General features: G+C 37.6%; 1 protein-coding gene across 4 annotated transcripts in view; it reads left to right on the forward strand.

Annotated features, from left to right (window-relative positions):
- The first annotated feature begins 3,025 nt into the window (after nt 1-3,025).
- Myrfl (myelin regulatory factor like) overlaps nt 3,026-12,104 on the forward strand; it is a 150,612-nt gene continuing 141,533 nt past the window's right edge. For 2 of the 4 annotated variants that reach the window (XR_015443459.1, XM_087192413.1), the window contains exon 1: nt 3,027-3,465. Coding sequence is in view for 1 of the 4 variants with exons in the window: in XM_087192413.1 (XP_087048539.1) it covers nt 3,420-3,465 (46 nt within the window). In the remaining 3 variants the exon portion in view is untranslated. Of the gene's footprint in view, nt 3,466-12,104 lie in introns of all 4 variants that reach the window. The other 2 variants (XR_015443458.1, XR_015443460.1) reach the window with 2 other exon arrangements.

A 12,104-nucleotide genomic window follows, 5' to 3' on the forward strand; every position in this document is an offset into this window, starting at 1 on the left:
GGCCTGTGCTCTCTGGTTTGGTCCATAACTCACCACCCCTGATTGTCTCCCTGACACCACAGCTAAGGGTCAGCTGTCAGTTATCAACATGCTTTCATGATTAGTATTTGCTTATTTTGATCCATTTTACTCAGTTACCTGCCAGGACCTAGAAATATTTGAGTTGGGCTTCCAATTCTAACTTTAGCTTCTCAGCTCATTAAATTGAATCTAATTTCTCTCTTGCTGACATTTCCTGTCACTCATTACTCTGCTTCTGAGAACTTGAAGTCTCTGGTGAACTGTTGGATAGGATCCGGAATTCACTGTGAGTTTGTGTGCTGACTTTCAGTGGCCTCCAGTAAGTTTGGCTGGGTGTTTCCCTTGGAGTTTAGATTTAGCTAGAAACTATGTGTTTTAGCATATTAATTTATATTTTATCTAAGACATAAATCCTTCAAAAATTCACCCTAACTTTGTTCTTGCACTCCATTTAAAGTCAGTAGTCAATTTTTGACTCTATGTTGTGTTACTTCATGCTTTATTATTGCCCAGCTGGATTCTTGCAGTAGCTTCTTACCTGGTCTGACCTGCAGCAGTCAGCACACTCCAATACAGCTATCTCTCTGAGTTAGATATAATTATATCATGGTTTTCACCCACCTAAATAGAAACCATCAATAGATACATTTAGAATGAACATGTGTGGACTCAGATTACATTCAAAATCTCCCACCTTCCTTCTTCAGCATTTTCCAAACTTCTCCCACTGTGCCAGGTACATAGTTTCTACACCTGTGTTCTCTACCTTCCAAGCTATTGCCTCTATATTTAAAGACACATTCATTACTTAAGTCTCTTCAAATCCTAACTCTTTGTGGCACTTTGCCAGGTCCTTTAATATAAAATTAATCTTTCCTTCCTCTGTTCTCTTGGGATGTTTTACCAAGATCTTATCAGTTTGCCTTGAGTTATACTTACTTGTGTTTTTCTCATGTCCTAGATTTGAGTTTATGAAGGGCAGGAACCATTATTTACTCATCTTTTTGTTTCTTGTAACCAGCAGATAGCTCCACACAAGTCTAATTGAAACAAATTAAAAATTCATTCTTTTAAACAACTTGACAACATGTCCTCAAAGATCTGGGGGACCTTCAAAAGAGGTTGATAAACCTCTTTTTTCCTTCCAAATAAAAAAAGTTTGCTCATTTTCTAGAAACTATTACATATGTGTGAGCTTTTTTATTCTGAAATTCTTTTATTGGTATATTTTAGGTATACAAGACATTTACATTCATCATTGGGAACTTGTACCTTTACATGATGTATCCTGGTTCTTATTTTTTCCCCATTCCCCTGCCCTCCCTTCAACCCTTCCACCCCTCCCTATTTGTGTGAGATTTAAAAATATATGTTTGAAAGTATACTACATAACTTATACTAATTTTAATAATAAAACAATAGAAAAAATCAGAAAGAGAAACGTTCTACATGCGGTACGTCTTAGTTACTTTTCTCATCGCTGGACAAAATACCCAACACCCCTAAGTTAAGGGAGGAAAGGTTTATTTAGCTCACAGTTTGTAGAGGTTTCAGTCCATAGTTGGCTAGCTCCAAGTTAGGGCAGCATTTCAGAGGGGCATCACAGAGGAGAAACAGTTCATGATGTGGCAGGGTAGGCAGAAGCCAAAAGCCAGAAGGCAGTGAGCAGCAAGCAGTGAAACAGCAGAAGCTACAGTAGCAAGCCAACTTCTCCATTTTTTCTCATCCAGGATACCAGGCTTTTGGGTGGTGCCACCCACATCCAGGGTGAACCTTTCCATTATCCATAGCCAGAACTATGCTAAACCAGTCAGTGCTCTAATTTAGTAATCATGTATCCTCAAATCCAGCATCACACCCTTAATTAATCCCAGTATCATATACCCTAGATCCAGCCACTTTTAAAAAACCCACCTTTGATCACATGAGGCTTTGGAGGGGACATCTAGATACAAGCCATAACACAATGGACTTTTTTTTTTTTTAATGGGTTTAAAAAAAAGCACCAAAATAATGAAAAACAAAATCAATCAAAAAAGGTGATAAGGGAGAAGGTTCTGTATTTTAAAAAGATATAACCAAAGGCAGTAAATGAACATTCATTGGATACTTGATCAGAAAAGAAGATATTAGAAAAGATATTTTAGGGCCGGGGATTTAGCTCAGTGCTTCCTCTGCTTCCTGTAAGTGCAAGGACCCAAGTTTGATTCCTGGTACCAAACAAACAAACAAACTAAAAGATATTTTTAGAAGTGGAAATTATATATGAGATGATAGTATTAAATTCATGTTATATTTATTTGGTATGATAATGTCACTATGTAGGAGAGTGGCCTCAATGTTAGGAGACATACCCTATTATTTAGGGGTGACATGTCAAGATGGCGGCAACTTATTTTCAAGTGACTTGAAGAAAAAAATAGAATGTTTATATAAGAAGAGAGAAAAAACAAAAGTGTCAAGACAATTAGTAAATCTAGATAAAGAGCATATGGGTATATCATGATATAACCCTTTCAATTATTCTGTAGATTCATAGTTTTTCCAAAAGAGAAAAATAAGGGACTAGAAAAACAGTTTAGTTTCTTAATTGTATTCTTCTTAGGCTGTTATTAAATAAATTATAGCCAAGCAGTGAAAATCAATTATTTGAATCTAGCTTTATATTTTGGAGTAAAACCTACTAGCAGTTGTAAGAGTTATTAAGTTAATAATGCAGTCTTTGTTGTTTGTAAGAAAGACTTTGAATTCTTGGTTTATACTTTTAAGGAAAATAAACTCTGGAGAAAGTAGACTTGATATGTATTGAGGAATGTAAGTTTTTGCTATAAATTTGAAAATATTGAACAAATTCTAACTTTTCATTGTCACAAGCCTTTTAAAATCACTTGCTATACCTGTAAAAGTGATTATATTGATTTCTCCTTTTTCTAGATTAAAGAAAATAACTATCTTTTCTTGGTAGTGGCTAAATGGATATGGTTGATAAAGGTGGAGATATAAATATATTAGTGTAAAAGGACAAATAAGAGATAAGACTATGCATTTATTGCCCATTTATGTAATTACGTGTGTCACTAAGGACAAAGGTTCTTAAAACAAAGACATAAGGCAAAGTAGAAACAGTCGCCTGCATTAAGAGAGATGAATTTGCTGCCACTTCCCTCTTCGTAATTTTTTTTCTATATAGTTGCATATCCTGTTGGTTTTATAATCACATTTGAAAACGGAACCATCTTTCTGGGGACAATTCAGTGGCTGAAGATATGCTTTGCTCCAGTAAAAAGAAAATGATTTTTCAAGAGCATTCATAGGCTTTGAGTTCAGAGGACAGCACTTACTTCCTGAGGTTTGATAACTTTTGTTTTAAGAGGAAATATTACTAGGACCAAAGCACCATGGATGTGGTAGGTGAAAATGAGGCCCTGCAGCAGTTCTTTGAAGGTAAGAGCCCAGCTTCTAATATTAAGTTTTTGTTTTTGAGAAATATCACTGCTTGCTATCATGATTTTATCTTTTTGGTGTTCACTTAAACTTTGTCTTAATAGAAATAATATCATACTTAGATAACTCTCCTGATATAGGAAGTAGAAGTTTATTTGCTTCATGGGTAGTAATCATTAATGATATGGATAGAGACTTAAGAAATAGAGGATTTCCATCTTATAGCTTGGTTATTAAAAGAATGAAGATGTCAAGATATTTGTTATTATTACTTGTCTGGGTCCTGTGCTAGATTTTATTCTTTTGAATTGCCTATGTTTCAAGAAATCTCGGATTTGTCTTATCTCTAAAATTATTGAATATAGCATAAGAAAAATTTAAGATTTTACTTAAACATTTTTAGTTATATAAATAAATACAAAAAGCCTAAATTAGCAAAGAACACAACTTTCCCTACTCCATCCTCATCTTTCTGTTTTATTTATAACACTTAAAAATGTGTAGCTGAATAATGATTTGCTTTTGAAGTCGAATATTTTTCTCCCCAAGGGCAGCAAGTACTATGGATGTGGTTATAACTTCCTTTTAAAAACCTAAAATGTCAGGACATCTGCTCACATTGCCTTGGGTGATATTCTAATGTGACTTTGTTGAAGATATTTGCAAGGACTTGTCCTCTGGGGCATCATTTGGGGGACTTATTATCATTGTGGCCTCAGTGCTTTATCAGCTAGTCATGCTCAGAAGTCCATGCAAAGGGAAGCATGGCTGTAGTTTTTACACATTTCAAGGTGTTTTGCAGGAGGGAGGATGAGAAACACTGAGGGTGATTGGAGGACTAATGTGCCAGAGCACAGCAAGTAGCACAGTGAGGAAGTACTCTTGACATTTTGTGAACTTAGTAAAGTAACTGACAAATAACAGACATTTAGAGGTTGAGTGGAATTGATCAAACACTACACACCATGTTGAGCATTAGAGAGAAATAGATCTTACCAAACAAATAGTGAGATTCTAGGTCACTATCAGGACCACTCAACACAATGTAGTAGTATCTGTGGTTTGAATTTTGGCAGAAGTGGCAAAAAGGAACATAAGACTAAGAAAACTATGTCCCTTCAGTCCTATAATCTATACCATCAAGTTCTGCCTGGGACAGTGGCCAAGTCAGCATTGCCAACCTTTGTCCAAGGCAAATGAATGCTGTTTCATTGTTTTGCTTGGTTTTACATCAGATATAACTGTCATTTGAGTAGTAGTGACAAGCTTCAAGGTACAGGTGTATCTGCACTATTTTTTTTAAAAAGAGAAATCACCAATTCATTTTGTCAATACAAAAAGCCTACTTCATTTTTTTCCAGAGTTGAAGAAGTCCTAATTATCAATTTAAAAAATTCCCTCCACTATTTGGCAAAAACTGAGCATCTACTCGATGCCAAGTCCAAAACCATGTTCTCTGGGTGATATCTGGGAGAGCTTTGAAATTTTTTCTTTAGATTTTAATAATTTCTTTTCTCTTTTTCAAATCTTCCTTAAAATGACAACAAAACTAGATATGTAACAAAGAAGGCCAGTTGTTGCATGCCATGTTCCCATCAATATGTTATTATTTCTAATTAAGTACAAACTCACATAAAAAAAGCAAACCCTGAAAGTCAAGAAAAGTTTTGAAAAATTGTTACACACTTGAAAGCTATTTTTCTTCATTTTCTTGGACTCTATTCTAAGAAACCAAGATCTAATAGTGCATTTTTCTTCATAAGCATTTTTTTGTATTAAAGAGCATCCAAATGGACACCATCATCTTGAGTTAAATGGTCTTGCCTGTGAAAGCTCATGATAATGTTTGTTTGTCTTATAAACTGGCAGACTGGAACTCCAGTTCCCTTGCTGAAGGCTGTGGGGTAGCTCTTGGAACCAGGATCTGAGAGAGGGCAGAAACCATCCATTAGCTCCTGAGATCCATGAAGAAGGAAACTAGTATCAAACCAGCTCTGAACATTTTCTGTCCTTGTCTTTCTACTTAAGATTTAAATTCTTCAGGAAGCTCTTATCAAAAGAGGGCAGTGAAACAGGAAAAGAGGAAAGGCAAAAACATCTGCTGCTCAAGAGTTGTATAGGAATACACGGTGGTACCTAGTGTTTGGTAAAACTGAAAAAGTGCTGAAGCCTCTGGAGCAGAAAAATGGACTGAAGTGCTCAGTTTCAAAAGGATTAATCTAGAAGACTTCAAGGGAGGTGAGGCAGAGCTGTTAAGTAAAAAAGAAATGTAGCTTGGAAAAAGTGCCTGTATGGTATCACACATGCCAGACATTCAATAATATTTATAGAATGAATGAATGAAAGAACAACACAAAACACTATTGATATCAACAAACAGTTATTGAATTCCAAATAGGTTTTAGGTACCCGGCAAATTCAAATGTAGGAAGAAGGAAAATGTTGCTAGCCGAATGGTCCAGTGAATAGAATAGAAGCAACTGGGGGAAATTAAAAGAACTGAGCCAATTAGAATAAAGCCTCAGTTTTCATTACTACCACAGATAAATGATAAATGTGTTCAGTGGTTTCTATACATTGTTTCTCAAAAATGTGAAACCCCCTCTGATTTGCTGATGTTTCTGGATTCCTGAGAAAAAATTCAGAAACTCTGAGCAGCTGATTGCAATATAAAGGGCAGAAGGGGTCCACTGCTGAGCTGCCCCTGGGCAGGTTCCCTTTGTGAGCAGAGTATCTCTGCCATCAGGCCAGTCTCTCAATTTCTCCTTTTTCTTTCAATTTTGAGAATCACCACTATCTCAGCCACTGTCATCTTGCCCTCTTCTTTCTGTCCCAATAGAACCTGAGCTTGCTCAGAAAGAGCAAATAGCAAATGATCTAATGCCACATAACATTTCTATATTCAAAGGGTTTTCTATATTTCTCATATTCAAAGGGTTTTCACAAAACATCTATGTTTTTTGGATCAAATGAGTCACCACCATCTTTGTTATTACTGATATTGTCATCTTTTCAACTTTGGAATTAGGGCTGGGTTTCTGACAATTCTATTCTGTCTTAGAAGCTAGACATTTGAACTATAGACAATTTTGGAAAACAAACATTTTAAAAGAAGATAGTTATCGCTAGTAAACTCAGACTTAATGGTAATTATTATTCATTTTGGTGTTGATCTTGTGAGTTTTTAAAAACAAAAAAGATTACTTGTATATATTTTTACTCTTTAGCAATGGACTTCTTCATGGAAGATAGAGTGAATATCTCTTACCATTAGTTATTCTTGCTGCTCTACAACAGAGATGCTTAAGCTATGCCCCATAGGCCAAATCTGGGCTATAGCTGGTTTTTGCAAATAAAGTTTAACAGAACACATCTAATCATTTATGTTGCCTCTGGTGCTTAGGCACTATGGTGGCAGAGTTGAGTGGCTGTAACAGAGATCATAAGGCCTGAAAGTCCTAAAGCATTTGCCATCTGGCTATTTACAGAAAATGTTTTTGGCACCTCCTGGCCTGCAACATAATTAATAGAATAACTGTTATTTGTTGAGTACTTCTTATGTGCTAGATATAGAATAATAGGAACATGGGTTCTGAATCAGTCATCCTGGATGTGGATCCTGGCTCTGCCACTTACAATCCCTGGGACTAGGGATCAGTAAATCTCTGCAGGCCTTAGCTTCCTTATTTGTAAAATGAAGATAATTGTACTATCTCAAAATTTGGTTGTGAAGCATAATGACTGGCACAGGCAGGTCAATAATTATTTTCACAGTTAATTATCATTTTCTCTGCTTCCCAATCAAAGTAGTAGCTCTATGCAGTTTTTATTCCCCCATGAGAAACATGAGGCCTGAGGAAGTTAAGTAGCTTGTTTAAGGGTCATCCACACAGTAAGTGCCTGCACGTTCATCATTGATTCCTTCCTTTGTTCATCCAGTCAATCAAAAGTATCTGAGTGTCTCTCAAGACCTGGATGGATACTTAATTTATTGGTGAACAAGAAGAGACCTTGCACTAAAGGGGTGTCATTTTCTAGCTGAAGGAAGAAGACAATAAGGAGATAAATAAGAAAGATATTTTCAAAAAATCATTAAGTATAAAAAATAAAACAAGATGATGATGCAGAGAGAGACTGATGAGGGGAGGGCAAATGCATTCATTACTCGCACTGTGGCACTATGGAAAGGGATCTGAGGAGATGACAGCTGAATGATGGGACCTGAATAATGACCAGGAGCAAGTTATGCATAAGTTCAGGAGAAAACAATTCCAGGAAAAGGGGCTATTAGGGCAAAGTCACTGAGCTTAGAAGGGTTTAGAGTGGCATGGGGAAGGAAAGTGAAGTTGAATTGGCTGGAATATAACAAATGACAACAGGGAGGGTAGGAGAAAAGGACATTAGAGTTAGAGTTTTTATTCTTAGTGCCACGGTAAATTAGCGGAGATAAGCAGAATAACAGGTAGGGCATAGGCTGTGTGAGTGAGGAAGACAGATGAATCTTTTAAGGATGATGCCTATGTGTTGTAGTCAACACTTTATAAATGGTGGTTCAATGTATCAAGATATGGAAGACGAAAGAGTGTTCGTGCACGTGTGTGTTATCAAGAATTCATTTGAGACATTTGAAATATCTTTTAGATAACCAAGTAGAAATGATGTTGAGGTTGTTAGATAATTGAATCTGAAACCCAAGGACAGGATTGGGCTGCTTGTGTCTGTTTGGGAGTCATTAGTATATAAATGGTATTAAAGCCTTTGAGACTAGATGAAGTCACCAGGAAAGTATTATAGATAGAGGAAAGATCCCTCCAAAATATTTAGGAACCCAAGTGAAAGCAAGTAGCAAAGAAATGGGAGGTGAAACGGGAGGAAAACCAGGATAGTGTGGTGTCAAGCTAGGAGAGAAAAGTGTTTCTGAAAGGATAGGGGTTAATTGCTTGAATGCTTCTGTAATACCAGGTAATTTTCCATAGAACTTGGGAAGAAGGTTGTGTGTGACCTTCACAAGTGGTTTCTATGTGGTGGGGAAGAAACCCAGTCACTGGGTTGAAGAGACAGTGGGAGGCTAGGAGCTAGAACTGATAATGGTTTTGAGAAGCTCTATTGTGGCAGCAACAGAGAAATGTGGCAGTGGTTGGAGGGGTGCAGAAGTAAGTGAAGTTTTATTTGATTATTGGTCTGGGTTTGATATTTAAGATAGGAGATGCTGAAACATGGTATGCATATAGAAATGATTCAGTTTAGAATAATAAGTGCAGAAGGGGGGGGGGGATAATTGCAGGAGGGGAATCTTGACCAGGTGGTCAGGGATGGCATCTAGGGCACTGGAGAGTGTGCCCTTGAGCAGCAAGCAAGAACACTTAACTCTTATAATAAGAAGAGACGTAGGGTATCTGGAAGAGGTGCAGTTTATTTGGTAAGTGTCGGGATGAGAAACTGAGATAGACTACTTCTGCTTTACCTGTGAAGTCTGAGGTGTCCTAAGAGGGAACTGGCTGGGACTGGTGTGGGGTGGGGTATGGTGGGGGACTATTTAAGGATTTGGAGAGAGAGAATAAGTTATGAAATTATCTTCTTAGAGAGTTTAAGTCTGCCATAGAAAATAACTACAACTTTGACAGCTTAAAGGAACAGAAAATTATTTTCTCCATAGTGCTGGGGGCCAGAAGCCTGGAAATCAAGATACTGGCAGGGCCACACTAGCTCTGAAGGCTCTAGGAGAGAATCTGTTCCAAGACTCTCTTCCCGTATCTGTGGTGGCTGGGGATTCTTTGTATTCCTTGACTTGTAGATGTATCACTTGGATCTCTGCCTCCATCTTCACGTTAGATTCTCTGAGTCCTCTTTTCTTCTAAGGACATCTGTCCCTGGATTTAGGGGACACCCAAATCTAGGATGACCTCAAGATTCATAATATAATTACATCTGCCAAGGCCCTTTTTGCAAAGATGGTCACTTTTTCTGGTTCTGAGTGTACCTACCTTTTGCAGGGGGCATTTTTCAGCTCACTACAGGCAGTAGGAAAGAAAATCTGCTAGGGAGATAGTAGGATTCCTAGTGAGTATTGCAATTAGAGGTCAATTACTTTTAGTGAGGTTTATGCTTAACTGAAGCTGAAGTTTTTGCAGAAGAGTGCCACAGAGAGTGGGAAGGGAAGAGAGTGACAAGTCTTTGGATTGGAGTGATTAGAACGATGGAATGGTAAGCTAGTTGGGTAAGAAGGGAAGAAGGTATGACAGAAGTGGGGTGAAGAGCTATGAAAGGTGAGAATGGGCTCAATGGGTGGAGAATAAGTGGATGTGAAAAGCTGTTAAGAGTGGGCTGTGTCAGTAAGCAGAAGTTACACACATGTGCCTTGCTTTTGTTGAGGCCTTGGAAAGGGTCCTGAGAGGAGGTGGCTAAAGTGAGGTGGAAAAAAAATACTTGGTGGTGAGGAGTGTAAGGCTCTGAAAGGCTGGAATATTAGTGGGTGGATGTTGAAGGAACCAGCCCTTTTGGGAAGAGTAGTGTTTGAAAGGGGAAGAGGAAGCAGCACTGTAAGTATCCAATGAAAAAGGGATAATGATAAAAACGTTGGTAGATGCCATGTAGGAGGTAGTGTGGTTTTTTGGCCTCTGGTTCAAGGGAACTGAAGCATGTGAAGAAAGAGGCAGGGAAACTTGTCTGGAAACAGGAGTGAGGAGTAAAGAGAACTCTTCTCCCACTTTTAGGCCTTAGGCACATGCTACAAACAACTTCTGTTTGAGAGGCTCCATAATTTAGCTATTTGTTGTTCATATTGAGCTGGCTCTCAAGTTTTGCCTGTTAAAAAAATGTGATGAAATTTACCCCCAAATCTTTAGTTACGTACTTTGGGTAAATTTACCTAAAATAGAATGCACAGTTGTTTATTTTTTTTTTAAAAAAATTGTTGACATGCATGATCTTTTAAAAAATTAGGTCTTTGCTTACTATTACCAAATTACCTGCTGGGAAGATTAAGAAAATCAGTCTGAAGACTTGAGCTATTGGTGTTGCCTGATATTAATTTGCATTTTTTGGGCTTAGAAAATGTTTCTCTACTTCCAGAGTCCTTAACCGGGGATAAGATCCTGGGGGTAGGTAGGGGGGATTGAATCCTTTGAACAGGATAGAAATATATATTTATGAATGGTCATAATTTCAAGGAAGCTTCTATAACTTTGATCATATGCTCAGCATAGTCCACAAACCACATGAAATTAGGAATCACTACAATTCCCAGGCTATTGGCTGTTTCTATTATTTGTCCCTTCCTGGTAGAGCCAAAACCTGGAGCTGCCCATGAAGGAGAGGGTATGCTTGGAATTAGGTAAAAGATTCTGGACTGGGAGACATTTTAACAATCAGGGTCTAGAAGCTTATAGATTCAACTAAAAATGTTGTGAAATTATGGGATAGGGTGATATAACAGTATGATTATGGACTGTGATGAAAAATTGCTGTTTTCTCTTTTTATTCTGACTTGTGACAGTATCAGTAAATACTTAGTACCAAAATAATATTCTAATGAAAAAATTTTTAAAAGAAAAAAAGTGAGTTAAATTTTGGAAATCTGTGCTCAATTTTATGGTTGAAATAGAAAACCAGGGAACTTTTCCCAGACAAGTTGTCCTTATCAGGAAAAGGTGACTAGATCTTTTCCCTGGGCTTCAGTCCCCAGGGACTATTGGTGAAAACCCCAGGCCAGAGAGGCATTTGAAGAAATGCTTCCAAGGGTGGAGCTGGTGATGAGTCTGTGAGGAGGAGCCCCTTTGCACTATATTGGTTATTTATTCTTAGCTTGGCTATAAAAAGAGGTTGGAAAGAATTTATATTAAAAGATATCTTCAAAATTGGTATAAAAGTCAATACAAGGGAGAAGAGAAGGCAATAGAAACTCCTTGAAGTATAATAGTGAAATCAAGATAACAATGGACCAATGAGAAGATTGAGTACCTCTTCCTTCAACTCTCCCTCTACTTCCACTCACCTGTCTTTTCCCTTCCATCACCAATCTCATAAACACCCACTCTTCTCTGTTCACTGTTCAACCCACTTTAATCCTGCTTCTGATTTAGTTTATTCTGAAATTTTTCTCATTGCTAGAGCACATTAAAATCTTCAGCCCTCATGCTCTTGGAGTTCATGCTAGGCTTTATCACTGTTCCCTATTTTTATCATAGGCACTCCCTCCTATTTGCTTCCATGGTATCCAGCCTCTCTGTTTCCTCTCATTCTCCTGCAGTCAGTCATTCACTCTCCTCCTTGTCTACTCCAGAGGCCTGTTTCTGAAATACTTCTCTTCAAGTGCCACAAACTTTTATGCTGTATTCACATATGGAAGAATGCAGAAAGGTAACAGAGCAAGCTAGCCACGGGCCTTGCTCCCATTCAAGAGGAAGGAGTACTCATGGTCTATTCAGCTATTAAAGGCCCCACTTCTTAAGACTGTCACATTAGTAAAACCTGAATGTGGAAAGGGACACATTCAAATCATAGCACCTTTTAAACTATAAATAGGGGTATAATGTTTGACGACTCATTCTATACTCTGTCAATAATTGTGTACCAAATCTTGCTGCTTAAACCTCAGGAATACAGTATCTTTCATCTACAAATCTACCCCTCTTTGTTTT

Source organism: Heterocephalus glaber, unplaced genomic scaffold, assembly GCF_053883595.1.
Source record: "Heterocephalus glaber isolate CG9 unplaced genomic scaffold, H.glaber_assembly_v1.0 deba00001571, whole genome shotgun sequence".
Lineage (NCBI taxonomy): Eukaryota > Metazoa > Chordata > Mammalia > Rodentia > Bathyergidae > Heterocephalus > Heterocephalus glaber.